Raw genomic sequence first — 27,904 nt, forward strand, 5'->3', positions numbered from 1 at the left:
GGCTTCCAGTATGCTAAATCTTTTCTCCATAGATTTTTCCACATCTATTTGTGTTACCTCTCTATCTTTTGTATCCATAATATTCGATTTCCTTTTTCTTATTGGCATCTGAAGGTGGTCTTGTTGATATTCTTAATTAAAATTAATAAAGAATAAAAAGGGGGAAAAAAAAAGAAAAGAAAAAGAAAAAACAAACAAAAAAAAACACTCCACACACAAAAAAAGTAATGATTTATTATTTCCCCCTTTTTTCTTTCTTCTCCTTCCCTCCTCTCACCTCTTTAGGTAAATATCGTGATGACCTGTGAATTATATTATGCTAAATGGAACAAAAACTGCCTATAACGGAGGGCCTGATTTGGGGTGAAGAGTTCAAGGGGCAAAAAAGGGAGTAGGGACCTACTAAATGCAAAAAAAAAAAAAAAAAAAAAAGGAGGATATCTTAGACAAGCATAAAATGATTTGCTTGTAAGTGATGGTCGACTAAGAGATATAATGAGAGGGATAAGAGGGAAACAGAAAAAAGGAGAGAAAAAATAATATTTAAAGAAGAAAAAAATAAAAATAATAAGTAAAAATCTGTTGTATTAAGTGGAGTGAAGACTAAATACAATGGAGACTTTGGGTTGGGAGGAATGCTAGTGAGTTAAAAAGCAATGTAAAAAGTACCCAAAATGCCACAAAAGGAAATAAAGGAAAACCAAGAACAAAAGCAGAAAAGAAAAGAAAAAAAAAAAAAAAAAAAAAAGAACAAACAACAAAAACAAAAAAAAACTTGATTCCCAAATTAAATAATTTGTTCGTAGTTGAGGATTAAATGAGAGGAAAAGTAAAAGGAGAAAAGAAGGAACGAATAGAAAGGAAAAAATAAGAAAAAGAGAGAAACAAAGGAAGAAAAATAGGAAAGGGAAAAAAAACAAAAAGAAAACAAAAGGGGAGAGAGTGAGAGTTAAGGGTTTTGAAGTGTAACCCTAAGGGAGAGTAAGGATGAAGAAAAGAAATAAAATGTAACACTCATGGGTAGTGTAGTTCAAGAAAAGGGTAGCATAAGATGGGCAGAGAATAAAAGGACCGAGGTGGAGGAAATACAAATAAAGGCAATAAGAAAGAAGAGAGAAACAACAACAACAAAGAATTAGTGGAACAAGTTATAAAGTCTGTGGATTTTTCTTGATTTTGAGAGGTTAACTTCTTCCTTTTTCTTTTCTCTCCCTCTTCCTGGTCGGTGACTCTGTACCCCAGGTTCTGCCCCTGTGTCACGATTAGGTAGGGATTTGCAGTTGATGGGATTCTATGGCAATGTCATATAATTGGCTTTAGTCTCACTGGTAGTCAAGGCTTGTTGGCGTTTGTAGAGTCCAACAATGAGAGAGAGTTTGCTTTCCTGGAGTCTCTCCCCTAGTCTCCCCTTCCTGAATTAGCAGCCTGGTGATCCAGCTATGAGGCTGCCACTGCTTCTGTCTGGGGAGTAAGAGGCTCAAGGAGCTGGGAAATCCCCACTCTATCCTCACTCAGCGCAAGGCTCTGGGTAAGGCTCTGGCAGTCAGAGCCTCCAGCGTAATCAGGTGGGGCTGGGAGTCAATTGTTGTCAAGGTGACTGTTCAGCACCTACCATTCAGTTGGACCACTCAACCCAGGCTTTCCACACTTTGTAGCCTGTTTTGGCTGGAAAGAAGATGCACTATTCGCTGCTTGCTATATAGATCTTAATATCTGCCAAGTCCCTCTTGTTAGGTATATCCCTGAATATGGAGGCTCTGTCAATCAGAAGTTGCCCCCGCCCCTTTAGCGAAAGGCACTGGAAAATATTATGCCTCTTGTCTTGGATCGCTGAACTGGGAGAGATCTTATCAATTAGAGCCCCATGGGTGCGTAGATTTTGTGGGTTAAGCTAATTTCAGTGATTGGATCCGCAGCTGTGCTCCAGAGAGTATTTCAGGCTGCCTGCGCGCCCCTCCCCCAACGCTTGATTGTTAGCTCGAATGGCTGGGTGAGGTGCCCCGTCCACGGAGAGAATCTCCTGACTAGTCAAGACAGGTTTGGCGCCTCTCCCGGACTGCGTCACGGGGCGCACGCGCACGGCTTCTCAGAGCACGCCAGTGGTGGCCGGCACTCCCCGGGACGCGGCTTGGGGCGCGTGCGCGTGGCTTCTTAGAGCACGCTAGTGGTGGCTGGCATTCCCCGGGACGCGGCTCGGGGCGCGGGCGCGCGGCTTCTCAGAGCAAGCCGGTGGTTGCTGGCACTCCCCGGGACGCGGCACGGGAGGTGCTTGTGCGCGGCTTCTCAGGTGGCCGGCACTCCCCGGGACGCGGCTCGGGGCGCGGGCGTGCAGCTTCTCAGAGCACGCCAGTGGTGGCCGGCACTCCCCGGGACGCGGCTTGGGGCGCGGGCGCGCGGCTTCTCAGAGCACGCCGGTGGTGGTTGCCGGCACTCCCCGGGACGCGGCTCGGGGCGCGGGCGCGCGGCTTCTCAGAGCACGCCGGTGGTTGCTGGCACTCCCCGGGACGCTGCGCGGGCAGCTGCACGTGTGGGTTGACTCACCCCAGGCGTATTCCCTCCTCGGCAACAGTCCTTTCGCTTTCAGTGTGTGTGTGGAACTCCGGGATGCTCCGAGGATAAATTTTTCTGTTTCTAGTTGATAAATTTGTTGAGATTTTGGGGAGATCTGTCGGACGCGCTGCTCACGGCGCCATTTCCGTGACGTCCGACCTCTATTGTTGGATCTGTGATTTGACTTTACTGCCAGCTACTGCTAAAGGTTCATTGATTACATTGGGCCCAATGGATTACCAGTTTCCTCTACTATCTGAAAGTATAATATTACTATGAAACCTTTGGAACGTGGAAACGGCCTATAGCAAAGAAGCATTTAAGCATCTCCGAACACTTCTTGCTAATAGATGCACAAAATAAATCGAGGTAAAGTGCAGATGCTCACAGGCACAGCTCAAAGCTATCACAGCTTGATGCTGAGATGCTGCGTGTAGTTCCCAAGGAAGGAGCTTTGTGGTGGGACTCTCACTGCTGCTCGTGGCTCATGCTGCAAAACTAATGCTGAACTCTGTTTTCAGAGGGGCTTTTGTAAAAACAAAGTAGTGTAAAGCAAACTTGCAAAAATTATAGGATTGGCAGATAAGGTCAGCTGATTAGTCACTTAATACTATCTACAAAGTCCCCTCAGAACTGGGGTGGTCAACATTTTTATACCTACCACCCACTTTTGTATCTCTGTTAGTAGTAAAATTTTCTAACCGCCCACCGGTTCCACAGTAATGGTGATTTATAAAATAGGGAAGTAACTTTACTTTATAAAATTTATAAAGCAGAGTTACAGCAAGTTAAAGCATATAATAATAATTACTTACCAAGTACTTTATGTCGGATTTTCACTAAGTTTGGCAGAATAAGTCTTTATAAAACAACTTAGTATAGTTAAATCTATCTTTTTATTTATACTTTGGTTGCTCCGCTACTGCCCACCATGAAAGCTGGAACGCCCACTAGTAGGTGGTAGGGACCAGGTTGACTACCTGCCACTACCTCAGAACAATACCTAGATTAGTGCTTGAATGATCAATTAATCCAACCAGGGGACAGAAACTTTGGGCTGATATCTTTAGATTTCTGTTATCACATACAGGATGAGACAAAAGTAGGTTTACAGTTGTTTGTGTGGAAAATAATACAATAATAATAGTACAAGAATGAACTTTTGTGTGTTTTGCATTGTCACAGCTATAAATATACTTTTGCCCCACCCTGTATATTGTGGTGAAAAATCTAGGGTGTTACCTCAGTCTCATACCAACAAATCTGAGGTGAAATGTCCTAGGGAAATAAGTTCAGGGTTTTTTTTGTTTGTTTGTGACAGAGACAGCGACATAGAGAGGGACAGATAGGGACAGAAAGATAGGAAGGGAGAGAGATGAGAAGCATCAATTCTTTGTTGTGGCACCTTAGTTGTTCATTGATTGCTTTCTCATATGTGCCTTGACCAGGGGGCTATAGCAGACCCAGTGACCCCTTGCTCAAGCCAGCAGCCTAGGGCTCAAGCTGCTGAGCCTTGCTCAAACTAGATGAGCCCACACTCAATCCGGCTACCTTAGGGTTTTGAACCTGGGTCCTCCGCGTCCCAATCTGATGCTCTGTCTACTACTGCACCACTGCCTGGTCGGGCTAGTTCAGGTTTTAACAGTCTTGATCTGATCAAACAAAAAGGTAGATGAGAGTGCTTTGTATGTGACTATTTATTACAATAGTAACTAGTTTTTAAGTCAGTAAGTGATCCCAGGGACATTGAAAAATGCAAAAACACATAATCTTAATGTATTTCATTCTTTAAAGAATCTCTTAGTTCTCTGAAAAGCATGTATTAAAATATTCTTACTGGTGTCAAGTAAAAGAGCACAGGTTTAAAGTTAATTAGCTATCATTCATTAATTTTTGTGTAATACTGTAACTTTTATGAAGTTCTTACAAGTTTTGAAACCATATATGGAAATCTAAGGTCTATGGTGGGAAAATATACTAATTATAAATTGGCCACTGGGAGCCACTGCTGCATCTACTTTGAGTGTAAGGAATTTATGTGTAGGAAGTCCTAATGGAGCATAAGTGAAAAAATGTATTTTTGAAACGATGTGAGGGTCATGAGGCTCTACCATGCATGGCCAATATTAAGCAAGAAATGGGGAAAAGGAGTTGACTTGAGAAAATTAAGGGGGAAATATAGACATTTCACTTAGAGCTATTCTTTTAACTCCTATATTTAGTGTTAAATGAAAATTTCTTGTATGATTTGTAAATTTAAACTTTCTGAGATTGGCAATTTTATAAGCAGATGTAGTGGGATTTAATGACACTTGATATTTTATGCTTAGGTCTCTGTGTCCAATAAGGAGGTTTTATTATTATTCTTTTTAAATTCTGTAACTGTTAGTAACATCTCTTTTACAGTCATATTTCCAGTGCAGGGAAACCTTGATCATAGGACAAAGTGGGAAATCTAGACTAAAGAATTTTAGAAACTCTTTGTAACCATGGTATATTATTGCCCTGGTAGAATATGTTGAATATGTTGATTCTATATTTCCCCATCCTCCTCCCTCAATTTTCTTCTACTACTACTTAAATACTTCTCTGCTTTTAATCTTCTTTTAAACTTGCTTAATTTTTTTCTTGAGAAGTTCTTTGCTTATCTATTAGCTATCTTATCAAAAGGTACCCCACTTTTATTGAATTAGAATCCTTATTTGTGTTAGCATATTGTTAACAGATAAAGTGTGATAACTAGGTTGTAGCAGTTTTTGTTGATACTAGTAGCTCTAAGTTCCTATAGTGTCAGAGGAAGGGGAAAGACTAATTTATCTTGGCAGTTTTCCCTGACACTTTCTTTTCTGCTCCTTGTATGTGCTCCTGAAAAGCTCTCACTGCTCAGCTCTTATCTTTCTCTATTACTGGATTATGAAATTTTTCAGGATAGATTGCTTTTGTACCTTTATCATTTAACCATTACAGAGCTGGGTATAAATGGACCTTAGTAAATATTAATATTTGTTGACTAAATAGACTGTTATGTCTAAGTTGTTAGTGAGTTGAATGGCTGCCCCAAAATTGTACATCCACATCCTAATACTTGGAATCTGTGAATATTACTGTGTGGACAAAACAGAAGATTAAATTAAGGATCTTGAGAGGAGGAGCTCTCAAAGAGAGTTGACATTTGAGGAGATAGAGGAGAAGTTAACCCTGGTAATTACCTTAGTTGTCCCTAAATTCAGTTATAAGTTTCTTTATAAGAGAGGCAGAGAGAAAGCTGACATAGAACAGAGAGACATGCAGAGGAGGAGGAGGTGTGTGAAGACTAAGGCAGAGGTTGGAGTATTGTTGCCACAAGCTAATGGGCACCAAAACGAGTCAGCAGTCACCAGAAGCTAAAAGGCAAGCAGTGGATTCTCCCTTAGTGCCTCCAGCAGGTGTTTGGGCCTGGTGAAAACTTGTTTGGACTTTTGGCCTCCAGAACTGGGAGAGAAGGAATTTCTGTTGTTTTAAACCACATAGTTTATGGTAATTTATTACAGCAGACATAGGAAACTAATACATGTACATAGTGTCCTGAGGCAGTGATAATCCACTGCCAAACAAGAGGACTGGAGTATTTGTGTCCAGCTTGGCCTGCCATAGCTTTTCTTTAATAATAAGTAGAGTCAAAACAACCTTATTCTAGATTATATTAGTTTCCTATACCTGCTGAAACAAATTACCACAGATTAGTGGCTTGAATTTATTATCTTAAACTTCTGGAGGGCTGAAGTTAGTGGGTCTTTAATAGACTAAGATCATGACATTGGTAAGGCTGCATTCTTTTCTGGAGGCTCTAGGGGAGAATCTTTTCTTTTCCAGATTCTAGAAGCTGCCCAGATTCCTTGGCTCATGCTACTCTACCATCTTTAAAAGCTTAAAGTGGCCAGTTGTCTTCCTTATATCACTCTTTTTCCTCCCTGTTTAAGGACCCCTGTGATTATGTCAGATTTACTGGGTTAGTCCAGAAAAATCTTATTTAAGATGAGATGATTAGAAATCTTAAATCCATCTGCATCCTTAATTCCTGTTTGCCATGTAAGGTAACTTTTTTTTCTTTCTTTTTTTTTAGTGAGAGAGAGACACACACACACACACACACACACACAGACAGGGACAGGCAGAGAGGAAGGAAGAGAGATGAGAAGCATCAACTTGTAGTTGTGTCACTGTGGTTGTTCATTGATTGCTTCTCATATGTGCCTTGACTCTGTGGGCTCCCACTGGGCCAGTGACCCCTTCAAGCCAGCAACCATGGGGTCTGTTGGGCAGATAAAATATATTATGCTCACTTTGTTAAAGATGACGCTGCCCACGTGAGGCCGTCGCCCAGGTGATATTAATGTGTGTTGGGGGCAGGCAGGATCATTGTAGCCTGAGGCTTGGTTTTGGGATTAAGCCTTTCCCACCCTTTTTGATGTGGGGTGGTACAATCCAATCATGCCTCAGAGAAGTGACTTTGTATTAGACTTCCCTATTTTGTATATTGGATTAAGGGTTTGGATTTCTACACTATAAAATGGGGTCGGAGTGGGAGCTTGCTCTCTTGGTTCCTGGGATGATTAGCATGAGAGAGCGGAGGGAGCAGAGCAGAGAGCAGCAGAAAGAGGCCATGTGGCCAGGAGAAGCAGCCAAGATGGCGGAGTGCTGAGTGAGATGCCAGTTTGTGCAGTTTGACGCTGGAGAAGGAAGGAGATGGGGAACTGAGGAGAATAAGGCTGGTGAGCTAGAAACCTTTGATTCTAGGAAACTCGGATAAATCAGTAGCTTTGTGAGCACTGAATGTGATTGGGTTTTGGAGCCCAGTGTGTATTTTTACTTGCCCGCCGGGTGCAAGCTAGAATTAAAGACTATGGCCCATCAGCTTTTGGCTCCGCTGTTTCTTTACCGACTGTCCGAATCCAATGGGAACCTGCATAGGCCAGAAGGCTGCTGTGATAGCGGCCCTGGCCTTGGCCGCTGGCTCTACAGGGTCATATAAATTTGTCACCAAAATTTACTTTAGTGTCATGCCATGTTAGCCATGGTACTGTTGAGTGGTCTATAGTTTCAGTGGGGGTATTTTACATTTTAGTCAAAATAATAAACGAAGGTAGTTTTAAAAACCAAATAGTACTTAAATACTTACAGTGAAATGCAGCAGTCTTGAGCTTTATTTCTCCAGAACTGGCCAGGTCAGACCTTAAAACTGTTTTCTTTTGCAATTTACTTCCATTTACCTACATGAGATGAGCTTCTTAATGCCACTGTAACAAATTTTCACAAATGTAGTGGCTTAAAACAACTCAGATTTATTCTTACAGTTCCAGGAATCAGAAGTTCAGAGTCAATTTCATTGGGCTAATTGTTGGGCAGATAAAATGTATTATGCTCACTTTGTTAAAGAGGCCGTTGCCCAGGTGGTATTAATGTGTGTTGGGGTGGGCTAAAGGCAGGCAGAATTCTTGTAGCCTGGGGCTTGGTTTTGGGATTAAGCCTTTCCTACCCTTTTTGCTGTAGGGCGGTACAATCCAATCATGCCTCAGAGAAGTGACTTTGTATTAGAGACTACCCTATTTTGTATATTGGATTAAAGGTTGTGAAGCTACACTATAAAATGGGGGCAGAACGGGACTTGGCTCTGGGTTCCTGAGATTAGCATGAGAGAGCGGAGAGAGTAGAGCCAGCAGCTAAAGGAGGCCACGTGGAGGAGGCCAGGAAAAGCAGCCAAGATGGTGGAGTGCTGAGTGAGATGCCAGTCTGTGTAGAGTTTGTATCTGGGATAAGGAAAGGAGATGGGGAACTGAGGAGAATAAGGTTGGTGAGCTAGAAACCTTTGATTCTAGGAAACTCGGATAAGTCAGTAGCTTTGTGAGCACTGAATGTGACTGGGTTTTGGAGCCCAGTGTGTATTTTTACTTGCCCGCTGGGTGCAAGCTAGATTAAAGACTATGGCCCACCAGTTTTTGGCTCCATGGTTTCTTTACCGACTGTCCGAATCCAATGCGAACCTGCATGGGCCGGGCGGCTGTGATAGTGGCCCTGGCCTTGGCTTCTGGCTGTACACTAATCAAGGTGTTGGTGGGACTGGCTCCTTCTGGAGGCTCTAGGAAGAATTATTATTTCCCTTCAGCTTCTAGCAACTACCTGTATTCTTTGGTTTGGGGCCCCTTCTTTGATCTTCCAAGTGTATCAGTCCAGTCTCTGTTTCCATCATCACATCACCTCTCTGGAGCAAAATCTCCCTCTCTTTCCCTCTGTGAGGATACTAGTGGATATATTGTGTGATCCCACCTGAATAGTCCTGGGTAATCTTCTCATCTCAAGATCCTGAACCCTTTGTGAGTAGTGAGTTCTTTTCATGCTCGCTGATCCCTAGGAGTATTTTTTCAAAAAATGAAATTAGTCCCAGTTACAGTTTTATTAACTTAAAATCATGTTTGTTTGATAACCAATTTATGAAAACAAGAAGAACATACATTTGCTTTTTTTTAATGTTGCCTTATACATGTTACAATTGTACTCTGGGTGGTCAGGAGGCATAAGGATGTACATGAATGTTCTTACTACTCAAAGGGTTAATCACATCTGCTAAATCCCTGTTGCCATATAAGGTAAGATTCCGGGGGTTAGGATGTAGTCATCTTGGAGGGCCATTATTCAGTCAGCCTTATGTGATTATATTGGTAATTCTTGATTTCAGTTTTCAATGTTGCTATATTTAAGGGTATTGAAGATACTACGTCTTATTCCCCCTGCATTAACAGTATAGTTATATCAAGCTTTATTCCTTTGTTAGTGTTTATATTATTATGACTATCTAAAACATAGTCTGTTGAATCAAGCATTATATTATAATTTATCCTTTTTGTAAGTTTAATTTTTCTTTAGTTAATTGTCTTTTTCGGCCCTGGATGAATGGCTCAGTTGTAGAGCATTGGCTTGGTGTTTGAATGTCCTGGGTTTAGTTCCTGTTCAGAGCACACAGGAGAGGTGACCATTTGCTTTTTGCCCAACCCCCTCGCCATTCTCTCTGCCTCTCTCTTCCCCTCCAACAGCCATGGCTCGGTTGGAGCAAGTTGGCCCCTGGCCCTTGGCACTGAGGATGGCTCCATGGCCTCTCCTCAGATGCTAAAATATACTGCTCACAAAAATTAGAGGATATTTCAAAATGAATATGAAGTGATTAAAAAAGCATTTGATTTTGCGAATGAGATGTAAAACCAACTTTTATTTTATTGGTGAAAGTGCACTGTACAAAAGTCTGAAAGTGCTACAGTATCTGCACGTTCCCTGATCCCCTGATTTTTGTGAGCAGTGTAGCTCAGTTGCTGAGCAGTAGAGCGGTGGCCCTAGATGGGCAGAGCACCATCCCATAGGGAGCTTGCCGGGTGGATCCTGGTTGGGGCACATGAGGGAGTCTGGCTCTCTGCCTCTCTGCTGCTTACTTAAGAAAAAATAAAAATTGTCTTTTTGTCATTTTCCCCATTTTTCTAATTTTTTATGTGCCATTTGCTCCCTTTATTTTAAGCAAATGTTGTGTTGCTATGATACATTTTTATCTTTTAAAAAATGTTCAGATAGTGTCAAACACAGTTTTTTGTTTGTTTTAAACTGAGAATGTCTTTCTTGGCTGTTTTTTTTTTTTCTTTTTTTTTTTTTTCTTTTTTCATTTTTCTGAAGCTTGGAAACAGGGAGAGACAGTCAGACAGACTCCCGCATGCGCCCGACCGGGATCCACCCGGCACGCCCACCAGGGGCGATGCTCTGCCCACCAGGGGGCGATGCTCTGCCCATCCTGGGCGTCGCCATGTTGCGACCAGAGCCACTCTAGCGCCTGAGGCAGAGGCCACAGAGCCATCCCCAGCGCCCGAGCCATCCCCAGCGCCCGGGCCATCTTTGCTCCAATGGAGCCTTGGCTGCGGGAGTGGAAGAGAGAGACAGAGAGGAAAGCGCGACGGAGGGGTGGAGAAGCAAATGGGCGCTTCTCCTGTGTGCCCTGGCCGGGAATCGAACCCGGGTCCTCTTGGCTGTTTTTATTTGTTTCTTTTTTGATGTTAGAGAGAGACATCGTTTTGTGTTTCACTCATTTATGCATTTGTTGGTTGATTCTTGTATGTGTCCTGACTGGGGATGGAAACTGCACCCTTGGCGTATCGGGACAACGCTCTAACCAGCTGAGCTACTGGGCCAGGTCTTTTGGCAGTTTTCTGTTTCAGCATGGTAGACAGTTATCATCCTAGGACTTTCCTTAGCAGTTTCTAGAATTGAACTATTTTTCCTAGATAACATGTTCTCTTCTTAGCTTATTTCCTCATTTTGCTAAAGAATATATTTGAGTAGCTTTCTAGGAAACTTGCAATGGGAAGTGAAATTGAAGACCTCATTTCTGAAATGCTTTCTTTCCTATCTTTACAATGGACTGCTAGCTTGGTGAGGTGTAGTATGCTTTCACTTTTGGAGGTTTCATTTCATTGTCTTCTAGCTTCCAGTGTTTTGTGGGTTATTTGTGGTGTTGATTCCTGAATATGGCCTGTTTTTTTCTTTTTCCTTCTTCTTTTTCCAGGTGACAGGAGGGGTGATAGAGACTCCTACATATGCCCTGACTGAATCCACTCAGCAACCTCTGTCTGGGGCCAGTGCTATGCCCATCTGGGGCCATGCTCACAACTGAGCTATTTTTAGCAACTGAGGTGGAGGATCCATGGAGCCATCCTCAGTGCCCAGGGCTGATGCCCTCGAATCCATTGAGCCATGGCTGTGGAAGGGGAAGAGAGAGAGAGAGAGAGAGAGAAAGAGTGAGAGAGAGAGAGAAGAGGAAGGAAGGGGTGGAGAAGCAGATGGTTGCTTCTCCTGTGTGCCCTGACTGGGAATTGGACCCGGGACATCCACACACCAAGCCAATGCTCTACCACTGAGCCAACCGAACAAGGCCAAGTGTGGCCTGGTTTTTAAAAAATTTGAGGTCTTTCTTTGATTAGTGTTCTCAATTCTCCAAATGTACCATAGTGTGAGACTTTTTCATTTTCATTTGTTTTGCTGGAAAATTAATTGATGGATCCTTTATTTGATGGATCCTTTAATTGATGGACCTATCTTTATTTCTGGGGAAACTTCCCTGTATTTGTTTGATAATTGCTCTCTGTTTTCTGTTTGTTCTTCCGGGAATTCCTTCTAATTATGATGATGGTCAAATAAGTTTTTAAATATGATATATGTTTGCTCGCTTACAGTTTGCATTGGGTGTGGGGGACAGGCTGTAAGCAGGCAAGGTCATTATAGTTTAAGGCTTAGTTTTAAAACTAAGCTTTTCCCCACACCCTTGACTGTTACATGATGTGGGGTGGTGCACTCTCATAAGGAATCCTATTATGCCTCAGATAAGTGACTTTGTATCAGAGACTTCCTTGTTTGTATATTGGATTAAAGGTTTTGATTTCTATACTATAAAATGGGGCAGAGGAGCCCATGCTGGAGGAGAGCAGAGAAAGGCCATGTGGAGGAGAGGAGAAGCAGCCAAGATGGCAGAATGATGGAGAAGCCAGTTTGTGCAAGGAGAGGGAGATGGGGAACAGAGTTGAATAAGGCTGGTGAGGTAGAAAATTTTGATTCTAGGAAACTCGGATAAGTCAGTGGCTTTGGGAGCCCTGAATGGAAAGGGAAGTGTTTTCCCACTGTGTGTATTTCTTGCCTGCCAGGTGCAAGCTAGGATAAAGCTAATGGCGCACCAGTTCTTGGCTCCGTTGTTTCATTACTGTCTGTCTGAATCAAATGTGAACCTGAATTGGCCAGGTGGCTGTGATGTTGGCCATGGCTACTGGCTTTACATATGAGCATTGTAGATTTTCTAATTTTTTTACTTTTTCTTCCTTTCACTTTTATATATGTATTCATTTTACTTTCTGAGTTATCCTCAGTCTTGGCTTCCAGTTCTTGTAATAATTTTTTGTCATTTAATTCTCAAGAACTTTTTTGTTGATATTTGAATATATTTAAAAATGTACATCCTACTCTTGTTTTGTAGATAATATCTTACCAGTGAGATTAATGTTGGATTTTTTTATTCCTGCTCATAATGTCTGTTTTCTTCTAGTTCTTATTTCTTTCCCTTTAATCCTCCTCTTCTGACTTTCCTGGTGAAGGCATATTCATTGAATGAGTCACTAAAGAGCTACTTGGAATTAGTGCATATGTTTGCATCTACATTGACAGGAAGGGGGAAATTCGTGGAGAGAGGCTGTTTTGTTCCTTATTGGGCTTCATTGTAAGGGGATTAGACAGTTAACTAGATTTTGTAGGGAAAAATCTGATTTCAGCATATGTAGGTCTTTTCTCTTTTAAATTTTCCCAAAAAACTTAGTTTCCTTACAGTTGTTCTTCACTGTGACTGGACTTCTTGAGTTTTGAGCCATTTAGATTCCTTTTTCTGAGAGGCTGAGTTCTTGGTCTCTTGGGGTGGAGTGGCTAGTAAGAGTCATCTGGCTGTTTAAGATGAGGGGGGGCCTGACCAGGCGGTGGCGCAGTGGATAGAGCATCGGACTGGGATGCGGAGGACCCAGGTTCGAGACCACGAGGTCGCCAGCTTCAGTGCGGGCTCATCTGGTTTGAGCAAAAGCTCCCCAGCTTGGACCCAAGGTTGCTGGCTCGAGCAAGGGGTTACTCGGTCTGCTGAAGACCTGCGGTCAAGGCACATATGAGAAAGCAATCAATGAACAACTAAGGTGTCGCAATGCGCAATGAAAAACTAATGATTGATGCTTCTGATCTCTGTTCCTGTCTGTCTGTCCCTGTCTATCCCTCTCTCTGACTCTGTCTCTGTAAAAAAAAAATTATTAAAATAAAATTATTAAAAAAAAAGATGAGGAGGGGACTGTCATCTGATTTTTTATTATGCATACTTTAAACTAGCCTTGATTTTAGCCAGCATCCCCTCTTTTACACTTTTCATGGTTCCTGTGGTCTTCTGTATGGCCAGTATCCAGGGCTCCTATCACAGCAGCCTGGCCCATGCAGGTTCGCACTGGATTCGGACAGTCGGTAAAGAAACAACGGAGCCAAAAACTGGTGGGCCATAGTCTTTAATCCTAGCTTGTACCCGGCGGGCAAGCAAAAAACACACACTGGGCTCCAAAACCCACTCACATTCAGTGCTCACAAAGCTACTGACTTATCCGAGTTTCCTAGAATCAAAGGTTTCTAGCTCACCAGACTTATTCACCTATGTTCCCCATCTCCTTCCTTCTCCCTGCACAAATTCTGCACAAACTCTCTTCTCACTCAGCACTCCGCCATCTTGGCTGCTTCTCCTGGCCTCTTCCACGTGGCCTTTCTCTGCTCTCTAATGCTAATCTCAGGAACCAAGAGAGAGCTCCCGTTCTGCCCCTATTTTATAGTGTAGAAATCCAAACTTTTAATCCAATATATAAAATAGGGAAGTCTTTAATACAAAGTCACTTCTCTGAGGCATGATTGGATTGTACCACCCCACATCAAAAAGGGTGGGAAAGGCTTAGTCCTAAAACCAAACCCCAGGCTACAATGATCCTGCCTGCCCACAGTCCACAGAGACACACATTAATATCACCTGGGCAACGGCCTCCATGTGGGCAGCACCATCTTTAACAAAGTGAGCATAATATATTTTATCTGCCCAACATCTTCAAAACCTGAAACTTTCTAAAATGACTGTCATTGGGTGTTTGAAAGGATTCGAGAAGCCTGGCCTGTGGTGGCGCAGTGGATAAAGTGTCGATCTGGAATGCTGAGGGCGCCAGTTCGAAACCCTGGGATTGCCTGGTCAAGGCATATAAGGGAGTTGATGCTTCCTGCTCCTCCCCCCTTCTCTCTTTCTCTCTCCTCTCACTAAAAATGAATAAATCTGAAAAAAAAAAGGATTAGAGATGAATACAAGTGTTTAGCTCACCATATTTGATTAGATGTTGTTGTATCCATTGTTCAGTAATATGCTTTGGGGTACAATGAGTTTGTCAGACTAGAAACAGCCTCCACAAGATTGCCCTTACTTACTTACCTCAGGTGCCAGCTACAAGTTTGGGAGTACCCCAGACTACCTTTACATCAGACCCATTGGCTACAAATTCATGGACTCCCAGACACATGCTAAGATTTGATAATCTGCTAGAAAGATTTAGAGCCCACTGAAAGTGCAGTATGTATGGTTACAGTTAAACAAAAGGTTATAAATTAGAGCCAAAGAAAGAGATGCATAGGGCAAAATATGGGAGAATTCCAAACCCAAAGCTTCCATTCTATGTCACCCTTCCAGCACTGATATATGGTGCTATACACAGGGCATAGCAACTAGGGAAGCTTACTGGAGCTTCTGTGTTGAGTTTTTATTAGGGTTTTACTAGGTAAACTTGATGATTGAATCATTGATCAAGTAGCTAAACTCCTCTCTAGTCCCCTCCCCTGCCTAGAGGTGAGATCATATCATGTAGTTCAAAGCTCCATTCTTTATCACAAAGTCCTCCCCACCATGAACCACATGGACCTCCTTCATGATAACAAAAACATTTCTGTTGCTAGGGAAATTCCTCCTGTTTAGAGGTAACCTCTTAGGAACCTGACAAAGGCCTGACCTCTCTTTGGGCTGAGCCCAAATTCTGTATTATAGATTTTGCTGCTTTGTTTCATGGTAAGAAGGTAACAACAGGAACCTGTTTTCCTGAAGTTTCATATGCCACTTATTTGTTTAAAATTTAGGACTCTTTTTATGTTTTTTTTGTTTTTATTTAGACTAGTGGTCTGTTTTGAAACAATTGAATGTGCTTTTTAAGACATTTTTATAAAGGGTAATAAGTAATAAGGTCTTTCTCCCTTCATTTTAATCTGATCTTAGAAGAATGTTTGAATTGGGAGACATTGATGTGGTTTGATAGGTACACTTTATTTTTATTTTTTAAAGCATAGCATGTGGATACCAGAACTCTGATTGAAAGGAAGTAAAATAAATGTAGCAATTAAACATTAACAAGGTGGTGGTGGGGCAATTATGCTAAATTTATGTAAATAGTTTTAGATTATATATAAGTACTTAACGTTTTTCAGAGTAGTTGACAGGGAAAGATTAGATTGCTTATTCATTTGAGATTTAATTTTGATTTGTTTTATTTTTAAAGGTCATAATGGTTGTCTCGTTTGAGCCTTCATTTAATTTCTTGCTTAAAGGTTATTAAATGATGTAGCTTAACTAAATTGTACCTTCTTAATGTTAATACAGAACATAGAAAATTGCATTGAATTCAGATTTTATACCAAAATACCTTTTATCATCTTCTTTGTGTTAAAAGGCATGTCTTTGTAATAACTGAATTTTTTTGAGTAACTTTGACTAAAAAACCCCATAGACCCAGATAAACAACAGGTGATTTCAAGAGGGAAAGGGGTGGGCAGAGGTAAAAGAGAGTTAAGGCGGGGCTAAGTGGTGATGGATGGAGACCTGAGGTAGTGAACACAATACAGTGTACAGATGATGTGTTCTAGAATTGTATGCTTGAAACCTATATATTTTGTTAATCAGTGTTACCCCAATAAATTTAATTAAAAAAGAAAAGATTTTTTTGAGAACTTCTTATTTCGAAAGGGATAATTTGTAATTATCCCTTTTGGGATAATTTACGCATTATGTAAGTAATATGTAAATTTGTTGATATGCATACATTTGTCAAAAGGGGGTGTTTCATTTTAAATCAACCTCATTTTAGAAATGTGTTATACCTATTAAATGCATCTGTGATGATCAGAAAACAATAATTGTTAAATGTATTATAGCATGGATGCAGTTTGAGGTTCGCTTCAAAGATTTACTTTGTATTCTCTTTTTGTTTACAGAGACAGTGAGTCAGAGAGAGGGATAGACAGGGACAGACAGACAGGAACGGAGAGATGAGAAGCATCAATCATCAGTTCTTCATTGCGCGTTGTGTCACCTTAGTTGTTCATTGATTGCTTTCTCATATGTGCCTTGACTGCGGGCCTTCAGCAGACCGAGTAACCCCTTGCTGGAGCCAGCGACCTTGGGTTCAAGCTGGTGGGCTTTAGCTCAAACCAGATGAGCCCACGCTCAAGCTGGCAACCTCGGGGTCTCGAACCTGGGTCCTCTGCATCCCAGTCTGACGCTCTATCCACTGCGCCACCGCCTGGTCAGGCTATTCTCTTTTTGAAAAATTTAGCCCTGGCCAGGTAGCTCAGTTGGTTAACATCGTTCTAATGTGCAAAGGTTGCCAGTGTGATTCCTGGTGAGGGCACATAAAAGAAACAGAGCAATGTTTCTGTCTCTCCATTCCTCTAAAAAATCAGTAAATAAAATAAAAAAAATTTTTTGTGTGACAGAGAGGGACAGATAGGGACAGACAGACAGGAAGAGAGAGAGATGAGAAGCATCAGTTTGTTGTTGTGGCTCCTTAGTTTCCTTAGTTGTTTATTGATTGCTTTCTTATATGTGCCTTGACAGCAGGGAGGGGAGGCTACAGCAGAGTGAGTGACCCCTTGCTCAAACCAGCGACCTCACACTCAAACCAGATGAGCCTGGAGTGCCATTGACTTCGGGTTTTCAAATCTGGGTCCTCTGCATCCCAGTCCGATGTTCTATCCACTGTGCCACCTGCTGTTCAGGCGACAGGGTGATTTTCAACTCAGTTGGGAATTCAGAAAAAATGACAAGGCAGCAGGAATATAGTAGTTAGAATTTGCCAAGCAGAGAACCTTCAGAAAGCGAACATGGAGTTGGAATCATGGAATCATGTGCAAGGTCCTGTAGAATAGTTGTTTTATTAAAAATTGAAGACCAAAATGCTTTTAGATTTAAGCTATTTATACTTAGCATTAAATTAAAACTGAGAACATTTTAAAGTATTAATTCATTTAAAAGTAATCTGTGTCGTGTAAACATAAAGAACATTTTTAAAGTAAAAAATAACTTTTCTACAAGAAAAGATTTCATGAGAGTAGTGATACTTGTTTATCAAATCATATCTTGCTTAAAATACAGCCAAATTCTCATATCTGCTTCAGTATTCAATCTGAATTGATTGATCCACATTAAGTAGGCTCTGGGAAAAGCCCATTGTACTCTCATGAGTGAGTGAGAGTAACAAAGGCTAATAAAACCTTAAATTATGAAAATAATTTTGACTTGGCTGATCCCATGAGAGGGTCTTTGGGAGCCCAGGACCCAAGGACCACACTTGAACAACTGCCACTGTAGTAATTATGACTGTTAACTAGATTACTGAAAGCTCATGCTTTGAATTTGAATTACCTAGATTGGAATTTTGGTTTCCTTTCTGGATATTAATTCACATCACCCTGTTTTCTAATTTGTTAAATAGAACTACCAATAAAATCTATCATATAAGTTTTTAGAATTAAATTATGTATGTAGAATGGTGTTATAAGTACTCAATAAAATGCTCCCATTCATCATCATTTCAAAAGTTGAGCCTTGCTCTCAGTGTACCATTGACTTCCCAGCTCATTTCAGGTCAAAGCCTAAGTCTTTACAGTAGCTTACAAAGTTTTTCTACACCATCTGTTACCTTGTTACAAGAAGCATACAAGAGTTGTTCTTGCTCTTCATCAAACACGAGTCTCGTCTTTTATCAGGGCCTTTGTACTCACATTTTTTCCCCATCTAATACTTAAGTCTTCAGATATTGGCATGATTTGCCCCCCCATCTTCAGGTACAAAATCATCATTGGAGTACAGTTGTGTATTTTAAACTATTTATGCTATCACCGACTTTTAATACACTTTTTCATTTAAAACTAAAATCTTTAATTTAACATTAACCAAAATGTTTATATTGATAACTAACTTACTAAATATACTAATACAGGGCAAAGTATGTTTAGTCCAGCAAACATTGGTCAGCCACGGAAGACAACGTTATCTCCTGCCCAGTTGGATCCATTTTATACTCAAGGAGATTCTCTGACTTCTGAAGATCACCTCGATGACACATGGGTAACTGTGTTTGGGTAAGGTTTCTGGATTGTTTACCATTAAACAATACCCTATCCTCAACATTTTGTACTGAATTTTACCAGACATAGAAATAAAGAATTGCACAGCCAACATCCATATACCCACCACCTAGATTCTACACTTAACAGATGCAGAGAGCAGCTTGGCAATGGGTGTGCACAAGAGGAAGGTGCTGCAGGACTTAGGAAAAAACACACAAGACACAACATAAAGAAAAGATAGGTACAGGGGACCCCCAGCCTCTAGGACTGAGAGCCCAGGTCTCTTCAGCCTCATCATATTTATTTGTTTCTTTAACCCTTAATCAGCAAGCAACTCAGAGAAGGATGATTAACTACTAAAACATTGCAGGTATGCAGGAAATGGCTATAAGGTTCAGAAGCTCCCAGTAAACAATCTTATCAGTGCTTGCTGGGGTAGCATCTACCCCGCAGGTCTTGGCGTTTCCAAGTCTGCACGTAAGACTTGTTTCAGGGCAGCATTCTAATACCCGGCCATCTTCCTACAGCAGGTTGCTACGTTTATTTTATCTTTTATTAATTCACCTTTTTGTTGTTGTTGGTACATTGCAGAGTAAGTTGCAGACATCAGTATAGATCATCCTGACCCTTCAGCATGCATATTATTAACTAGTGTTTGATATTCATAGTTTTTTCATCATCTTTCTCTTTCCTCAGATTATTTTCTCTTCAGCATGTGGGCTGGATATTGGAACAGGCTTACCCCATTATGCTTAGGAAGCTCCTTTTTCTCCCTCTAGTTAGTGACTGTTTCTCTGTTATAATGGACTTAACCAGTTTGGAACTAACAAATTGTATTTCATTTGTGTGTACTGTGTCACAAGTATATACCGGTATATACTTTCTAGTCGCAGAATTTTGAATATTAATAGAAGTTGTTCCTGACAGATCTAGAAGTATTTTGATTAGATTTTTAGATCAAAAAAGTACTGTAAACAACTTAGAGAAATTGCATCATTTATAGGTGAGAAAAGTAAAGTATGGATGGATTGATTTATTCAGAGGTTTACATCTAGTTATTAATAAAGCTTCAGCAAAAATCCAAGTGGTCTGGTTTTTTAAACTGTTTTTGTTTATACTGCATCACATAGGTTTGTTTCTGAAAGTGTTCTCTCTCATGCTGAACCTAATTATATTTAATTTTGGGGTAAAATGTATAAAAATAACACATGAGCTTTTTTAAGAAGGAACAATGCACAGTAAATGCTAGTTGACTTTATATATTCAGTTTATCTAAAAGATAAAAATTCAAAAGAATATATAGTGAAAAGTTTCCCTTTCCACTTTGGTCCCCAGCTATAATATTTTCCCCCTTTAAATAAAGCAATAATTGCCACGTATATTTTATGTAATCTTCCAGAGAGATCCTATGTGTTACTTACTGATTTCGTTTAGGTAAGAAGCCGGACCATTGCTTTGTGTTCTGCAGAAAGCTCACACTCAGACCTTTATCCATAGCAGTTGGCTACTTGATTTTTTTGTGTGTTTGTTTAATTTTTATATTCTCTTTTGAAATGGCTTTCTGTTTTTGAATTCAGATGTTTACTCCTAATTCTGCTTTTTAGGCTCAATAGTAATGTCAGTTGTAAGACTCCTCAGTAATTGAGTAAATTACTTGAACTGCGTCTGCTAGTTCTTGTCTTCATTTTTAAGACCTACCCTTAAAAAAAAAGACATATACTTTTTCAGCTATTTATTTTCTGTTGGTTTTATTTTTCAGTAACCCTCTATATGACTTTAGTTGTAGGAACTGAAATATTTTCTTCTAAGGGGTAACATATTTTGATCATTTGTAGAGAAATACATCTAAAATACATAGTATATGTCTTTTCTTTGATAATTTAACTGACTCCCTGAGTCAGCAGAATCCTGATCTTTTACAGAATACTGGAATGATTCTACTCAAGTGCTCTTAGACTCTTAGAATTTTGTTTTATTTCTCCAGTATCATCCTCACTTGCAACCATTATTTTTCCCCTTCATTTATATTTTCTTTAACTCTGCTTTGTTAGGCACCTTGCCTCATTTGTTATTTTTCTTGGGATTAGAAATGATGCTCAAGCTTACGTAACATAAAGTAGAATTCTAGACCTGAATCCAGTGAGTGACTCAGATTTTTATTTCCTAGTCCAAGTTCCACATAACTGTAGTTACTGGCTAAGGAAACTCCAGATTTTCAAATTGAAATAGTTTTATTATTTGTACTGTACACGTATTAATGTCATAAAATATTCAAACCATAGAGAATTTTATAAAGAAGAAAGTAAAAGTCACTTAGAATTTCCCAGAGTATATGGCTGTTAAGCTTGGTAACCATCCTTTTTAAGTATTTCTATACCATTACTGACATTTTTTTTTAAGAGAGAGAGTGAGAGAGTGAGAGAGAGGAAAAGACAGGAAGAAGAGATGAGAAGCCTCAACTTATAGTTGCAGTACCTTAGTTGGTTATTGATTGCTTTCTCATATGTGCCTTGACTAGGGGACTCCAGCTGAGCCAGCGACTTTGGGCTTCAAGCCAGCAACCTTTGATTTCAAGCCAATAACCATAGGGTCCTGTCTGTTATGCCATGCTCAAGCCAGTGACCCCACACTCAAGCTGGTGAGCTCACCCTCAAGCCAGATCCCTTGCGGTTTCAAACCTGGATCCTCAGTGTCTCAGGTGGATGCTCTATCCACTGCGCCACCGCCTGGTCAGGCCCATTACTGACTTCTATTTTTGTAGCAGGACTAAATTTATGAGTTTTCAGGTGGTGCTTGTTGTATAATGATATGACTGTACAATTTTCAATTATTTCTCTCCTCTCTCTTTCTCTCTCACACACACACAAACACACACATTCACACACATCATACACTTGTAAAATAAATTATATATAAAATAAAGAACTGCAGCTTTATAATTTTTTTCTAAGGGCTGTGATAATGGCAGTGAGTGTGGAATGTTAGAGATTTCAGGGAATGAATCGGATAGAGTAGAGAAGTTGAGTCAAAACTAATTTTAATGTATTTGCGTTTGGGCAGTGATAGATTTAGTGATAGGGGAAAATAGGAGGATCAAGGATTTCTTGTGGTTCTAGGTCAGCAGTTTTCACATGGTGTGCCATGGCACGCACACTGGTGTGCCACAAGAACTTCAGAAACTTTCAGTACCTGACTGTTCAACAGTCAGAGGCATTGACCTCTTTTTCCTGAGATTGTCGGATAAAGAAAATGATGACAGTCAATACAGTAACTATCTGGTGTGAATCAATTTTATACCTTTTTTTCCATTGTCAGATTGGCAGAAAAATATATTATTTGGTGTGCTGCAGAATTTTAATAATTAGTTTAAATATGCTATAAGGTGAAAAAGGTTGAAAATTGTTGTTCTAGACAGCTGGGAGGAATTTATTTTGAAGTATTTGTAAGTATGGTAATTTGTCTTCATATTTATTGTGCAAGATGACTGTTTGGACAACTTTTTTTTTCAGGTTTCCTCAAGCATCTGCATCTTATATATTATTACAGTTTGCACAGTATGGGAATATCTTAAAACATGTGGTAAGGCTTAATTCTTTTTAGTTTAAGATTTAGGCTGAGGACAGATAAGCTATGAACAGAAGGAAACTTTGCTGCTGAATCTGTCTGCTTTTTCTCTTTTTAAAAAGTTTTCAGGCCCCAACTGGTTAGCTCAATAGATAGAGCATTGGCCCGGCTCAATTTCTGGTCAAGGCACATATGAGAAGTGACCATCTGTTTCTCTTCCCTCCCTCTCCCCCTTCTCTTCCTCTTTTCTTCCTGCAGCCAGTGGCTGGGTTGGTTTGAGCATTGTCCTGGGCACTGAGGATAGCTTGGTTGGTCCGAGTGTAGGGGCTTGCTGCCTGGATCCTGGTTGGGGTGCATGCAGAAGTCTTATCTCCCCTCCTTGCACTTAAAAATGTTTTTATAGAGTATGTCTGTTACAGTCTGGAAGGCTGGAAGTTGCATAGTATTTGTCGTAAAAGGACAAAGAATAAGCAGGAGAACTATAATTTCAGGTTTCCTCCCACCTGATTTCTTAATTAGTCTACAGCCTCTTAAAAAGATAAATTATGTCAAGTATTATATTACCATTTTCTAATTTGAGGTTGTTTGGGGATGAAAAAGGAGAAGTTGCTCAGAGTTCTTAGGGGTTTTGGGCTTATAGAGAGCTTTTAAAAAATATTATCTTAACTTTGCACAAGTTATAAGTAACATTATCTTTCCTATTACCAGAGGTTTACTTATTTAACTTTATACAAAATTAGATGTTGAATAGTTTAAAAATTTTTATATCAAGTATTGGTAAGACTTTTTTTTATTAGAAACAGTTATCTTTATATTAGAGAATTGAGAGCCAGATAGAGATTATTGAATTGTTTAATGGGATTTATATTGAATCCTTCTATATAACTTTTTATATAGCATCAAATAAAAAGTAGAAGATGATATGTCTTCATCTATTTCTATTTTCTAATGTAATTCATTGTTTAGATTTTATATATTTTAAGAGACTTCATTTTTTGCAGATGTCTAACACAGGAAATTGGATGCATATTCGTTATCAATCTAAACTGCAGGCCCGGAAAGCCTTAAGCAAAGATGGGAGGATTTTTGGAGAGTCCATCATGATTGGTGTTAAACCATGTATAGATAAAGTAAGTTATTGCTTATGTAAGGGAAACGTCCTCATAGGAAGATCACAAGTCTAAATATTGACATTAGTGATTATGTCACTTTGCTTCACTTTCTCTTTGTAAACTGTGACTATGTTATAGTAGGCTTCTCTTGGTAAGCCAAAGATACGTTGTCACAGACTTTAAAATTTATAGGTAATCCATCCCAACTCTTTCATCTTACAGGTAAAGACAAGAGTCCAAGAGAACTTAAGTAATTTATCCAGAGTTGTTAAAGATGAGGCCTAGATTCAATTCTAGGTTTCTTAACTTCTAACCCGTTCTCTTATGCAAAGCAACATCACATTCTTTTAGTACTATAAAAGAATGGTGCTATTTCAGAATGAAATATTTCACATGGGAGTGTCCTCCCGAAGCACAGAGGTTGCTGGTTCGATTCCCGGTCAGGGCACATACAGGAGCAGATCGATGGTCCTCTCTCTCTCTGTCTCTCTCTCTCTCTCTCTCTCCCCCCCCTTCCTCTCTCTCTAAAATCAATAAAATAAAATAAAAATTTATATGAGGATTAACTTAAATGGTGGGAGCTTTTTATTATTTCTATTTTAAGATAATTTAAAATGACTATATATATAGTTCTAAAACTACTGAACACAAGTTAAACTTTTCTTTATGGCTTTAAAGTTATGATCATTCTTTAAATAAATATATGTGAAATATACTACCTACTAGGGACTGTGTTTGGAGATTGTGTATACACATTAGTGCACAAAGCAGACATGGCTCCTGCTGCTCAGAGTCTAGGATTACTGTCATTATTATACTGTGTTGTACCAGATGTTTGCAGAGACTAGATGAGAATTTGGGGTTCCTGGGTACTAAATAACACTGGACTTTAATTTTTTCCTCCCACAGATTTCTTTAAGGACTGTCTTTTTCTTTCTTGCTGATTTTCCATAGTGTGTGTTAGAATGTATATACTTACTCTTGTGAGTCTGTAGTTGTCTTGTGGATATTTGAGGTCGTTCATAGAATTCTGGCTGAACATTAGATATCAGTTGAGCTATCCAAGAAGCATATGTTGTTTTATCAAGCCCAAATTTATTTAAAACATTAATTAGGTCAAATGAGCTATGCATCTTTTAATAAAGTTTTCTTTGTAAATAGGCTGTACTAATGTATTATGTTTATCTTTATTTCTCTAGAGTGTTATGGAAAACAGTGACAGGAGTGCTTTATCATCTTCATCTCTGGCCTTTACTCCACCAATCAAAACTTTAGGTACACCAACCCAGCCTGGAAGTACTCCTAGGATTTCTACCATGAGACCTCTTGCTACAGCATACAAAGCTTCTACTAGTGACTATCAGGTATTTTAAAGACTGGGTAAAAAGGATGTACTGTAAAGGCTATATAGTGCATCGTATGTTTAACTTTTTCGTTGGATTGGTTTGTAAGGCATTAAATATTTTCTCCTGAAGTGATTGCCTTGATGAAACCTATAAACTTTCTATTCTAAGTTTACTATTTTCAAAATTAAAATTCTGGCCAATTGGAAACTTAGTTGAATTGTACCACTTAAAAACATTTTGAGAGTTTAATTTAGTTTTTTCTGAGTTATATTTGCATATGTAAAATTTTTTTTGTAAACATCTCTGGCATGAAGGTATATTAAAAACTATTAAATTGATAACTAAATCTATGGTAATCACAAATGAAGAGCCTAAGTTTCTTTAAAGTAGCCTTTGGTTGTTGACCAGTTCCCATTTCAAATTTTAAGGAAGTTTGATGGACAAGTTCATTATATTCATTAGAGAATGGTAGGAGTATTATGACTCTCATTCAGTATGTTATTGTCCCCTAATTAATCAGGCAGGAGTTCTGATCTTGCCTAGCAACAGACATGGGTTCTAAAATAGCAAATAAAAGAGTTGTCAATTTAGTCTTTTGATTTCCTCCTAAAATTTAGAGATCATTCTTGAATTGTGGGGGTTTTTCTTTTAGTTTCTTCTTTTTTTAAACCAATATTTTAAAGCCCTCATCTTTCATAGCTTTTGTGTTTGTTCAGTTTTCTAGTTTAAGGACTAGATGTAATTTGTGTTGTCAAAGGAATAAGACTTTACTATTTTTAAAACATAAGGACATTCTAACCAAAGCCATGTATGTGCCCAACCAGGATCCACCTGACATGCCCACGAGGGGGGGATGTTCTGCCCATCTGGGGCGTTGCTCCGTTGCATTGGAGCCATTCCAGCGCCTGAAGTAGAGGCCATGGAGCCATCCTCAGTGCCCAGGCCAACTTTGCTCCAGTGGATCCTTGGCTGCGGGAGGGGAAGAGAGAGATAGAATGGAGAGGGGGAAGGATTGAGAAGCAGATGGTCACTTCTCCCGTGTGGCCTGGCCGGGAATTAAACCCGGGATTTCCACACACCAGGCCGACGCTCTACCATTGAGCCAGCTGGCCAGGGCCCCATATTTTAATCTTTAAATATACAGTTCACATCTATAAATGCATTTTAGTGTTTGGCTCTTTTAAATTAGCCACTAACTCCAGAATTGACTATGAAACTGAAGAAACCATAACCTAACAATTGTGTTTTTTTAATAGGTCGTTTCTGACAGACAGACGCCAAAAAAAGATGAAAGTCTTGTATCCAAAGCAATGGAGTACATGTTTGGCTGGTAGTATAAAGTGCTAAGAACTCAACCAACTACAGAGGAGGATGCTGCTACACTGAAGCAGCAGAGGCTGCCGGGTTTCCTTCGGTTAGTTGTATAACCACTCTTGGCAGTACTGGGTAGCTATCTCGTACTTCTTTTGGAAGCCTTTTTCTTGAAGGAGACAACATATTTGTAGCTTGCACTTTAAAAGCTGCTTGAGATATGTTTTAAAGAAACAAAAAATTCCTGTAAATAGGATTTTGTGCTTTCTGTGGTAATGCATGCTTAAGCACAAAAACACAGCATTGATAACTAAATTATGTCATTGAATGTGTTTTATAGTCTTCATGAGTTGGTGGGTGAATTTCATGAAGGATAACTACAGCTACTTGTAACAAGACAGAAAGATTATCCTGAATAATTTGAATTATGACCTTTTAATTTCGATAGTATTTAATACTTTGATTATCCTTGTTTGTATATGTCTTATTGTGGATTGTCATCTTTTCAGTATTCTTAAACCAAAACGGTCTTTTAAAAACCATCTTTTAAGAACTAGTAAAGTTCTTGATAATAAACTTTGCCAATTATATGTATTGAATGATTTTTGAAAGAATGGTTTCTTTTATTATTACCAAATGTTCTAAATGATTGCTGAAATAGAGAAAATGTGTCATGAACCTCCATATACCTCTAATCTAGCTTTAGTAGCTGTCAATATGCTGTCATACATTTTTCTTTTCTCCCTCTTTCTGTCAAAAAAGGATATTTCCATATGTAATTAGTGTCATTATCACACCTAACAGAATTAATAATGATTTCTTAATATCCAGACTGTTTAAAAATTTCCCAACTGCCTTAAATGTATTTATGGTCGAATATATACATGTATTTGGTTGCTTAGTCTTTGGCATGTCTTGAAATCTAAATTAAGTTTCCCCTCTCTTCATCCTAACACGTTATGACTTATTGAAGGAACCATGTGAGTTTCCTGTAATGTCCCATGGACTGAAGTTGGTTGTTTTCTTGTATAACTTGATTGTCTAACCCATATCCTAGATGTTAGATCTGGAGAGGATTAATTAGATTCTGATTTTTTTTTCTTTGAGTAAGAATATTTTATATTAATGTTTTACTTGGTATCATGAAAACAAGAGGTACTTAATTCTGATTGTCCCCCTTTTAATGATGCTCAGACTGGTCATTGGCCACATGGGCAGAATCTTACACCTTCATCTGAAAATTCCCTGTTACCCTTTCTTACATAATATTTTTATTGATTTAAATTTATAATTTTTTTTAAAGCATGTATTAATGACACTTGCCTGAATCAGTGATTTTATTGAGTTTTGCAAAATGATGATTTTCCAAATTTATCATTCTGGTTGCATTTACTAGCTGGAATTCTTTTGTGTAGAAGAACCTTGATCTATCCATGAGTGCTACTTGGTTATCACGGAATACATATATGCCAGAATGGCAGGATAACTATTTAATCCTTTTCCTTTACTAGTCTTCAGAGTAACTTTTGGTGCCCTAGCAACCTCCATTGATGTCTTATGAATTAAAAAAAAAAAAATTTCCCCTTCACTATCACTATGAACTTAGGACTCCCCCCACACTTAATTTACTGTTTCCTGTGTAGTCATTATTCTTTTGTTCAAATTATCCCCCTTGGCTGGTGGGAACCTCATCAACGTTGCTCTTACATGTAAGGGAAATTTTTAATTGAAATGACATTTCACCATAGTACATGTACCCAGGTATATCTAAGTTATCTGCTTCCCTTATCTTTATAAAGAATAACTAAAATAACACATTGTATGGAAGGTTCCGATATTCTTTGAAAAGCATATCACAGCAAACTACCATTGCAGACCTGTTTAGTTCTCTGAGATGAAGTGACACTAAGGAATGTACTGGCACAAGTGAAAATTGATTGATCATTACATTTATATTTTCATCTGAAACTTTTCTATTTTTTCTCAACTTAAAGTAGAATTAATATTTTAAGTATTTAAGAT

At 39.3% G+C, this 27,904-nt stretch overlaps 1 protein-coding gene across 1 annotated transcript in view; it reads left to right on the forward strand.

The window, feature by feature from the left end:
- NUP35 (nucleoporin 35) overlaps positions 1–27,224 on the forward strand; it is a 57,001-nt gene extending 29,777 nt beyond the window's left edge. The window contains exons 5-9 of the mRNA XM_066346689.1: positions 18,420–18,561; positions 22,059–22,128; positions 23,115–23,243; positions 24,425–24,589; positions 25,828–27,224. Of these exons, the coding sequence (XP_066202786.1) occupies positions 18,420–18,561; positions 22,059–22,128; positions 23,115–23,243; positions 24,425–24,589; positions 25,828–25,905 (584 nt within the window). The 3' untranslated portion in view covers positions 25,906–27,224. The remainder of the gene's footprint in view (positions 1–18,419; positions 18,562–22,058; positions 22,129–23,114; positions 23,244–24,424; positions 24,590–25,827) is intronic.
- Positions 27,225–27,904: the final 680 nt, after the last annotated feature.

The sequence above is a fragment of the Saccopteryx leptura genome, chromosome 7 (genome assembly GCF_036850995.1).
Source record: "Saccopteryx leptura isolate mSacLep1 chromosome 7, mSacLep1_pri_phased_curated, whole genome shotgun sequence".
In the NCBI taxonomy this organism is placed as follows: Eukaryota; Metazoa; Chordata; class Mammalia; order Chiroptera; family Emballonuridae; genus Saccopteryx; species Saccopteryx leptura.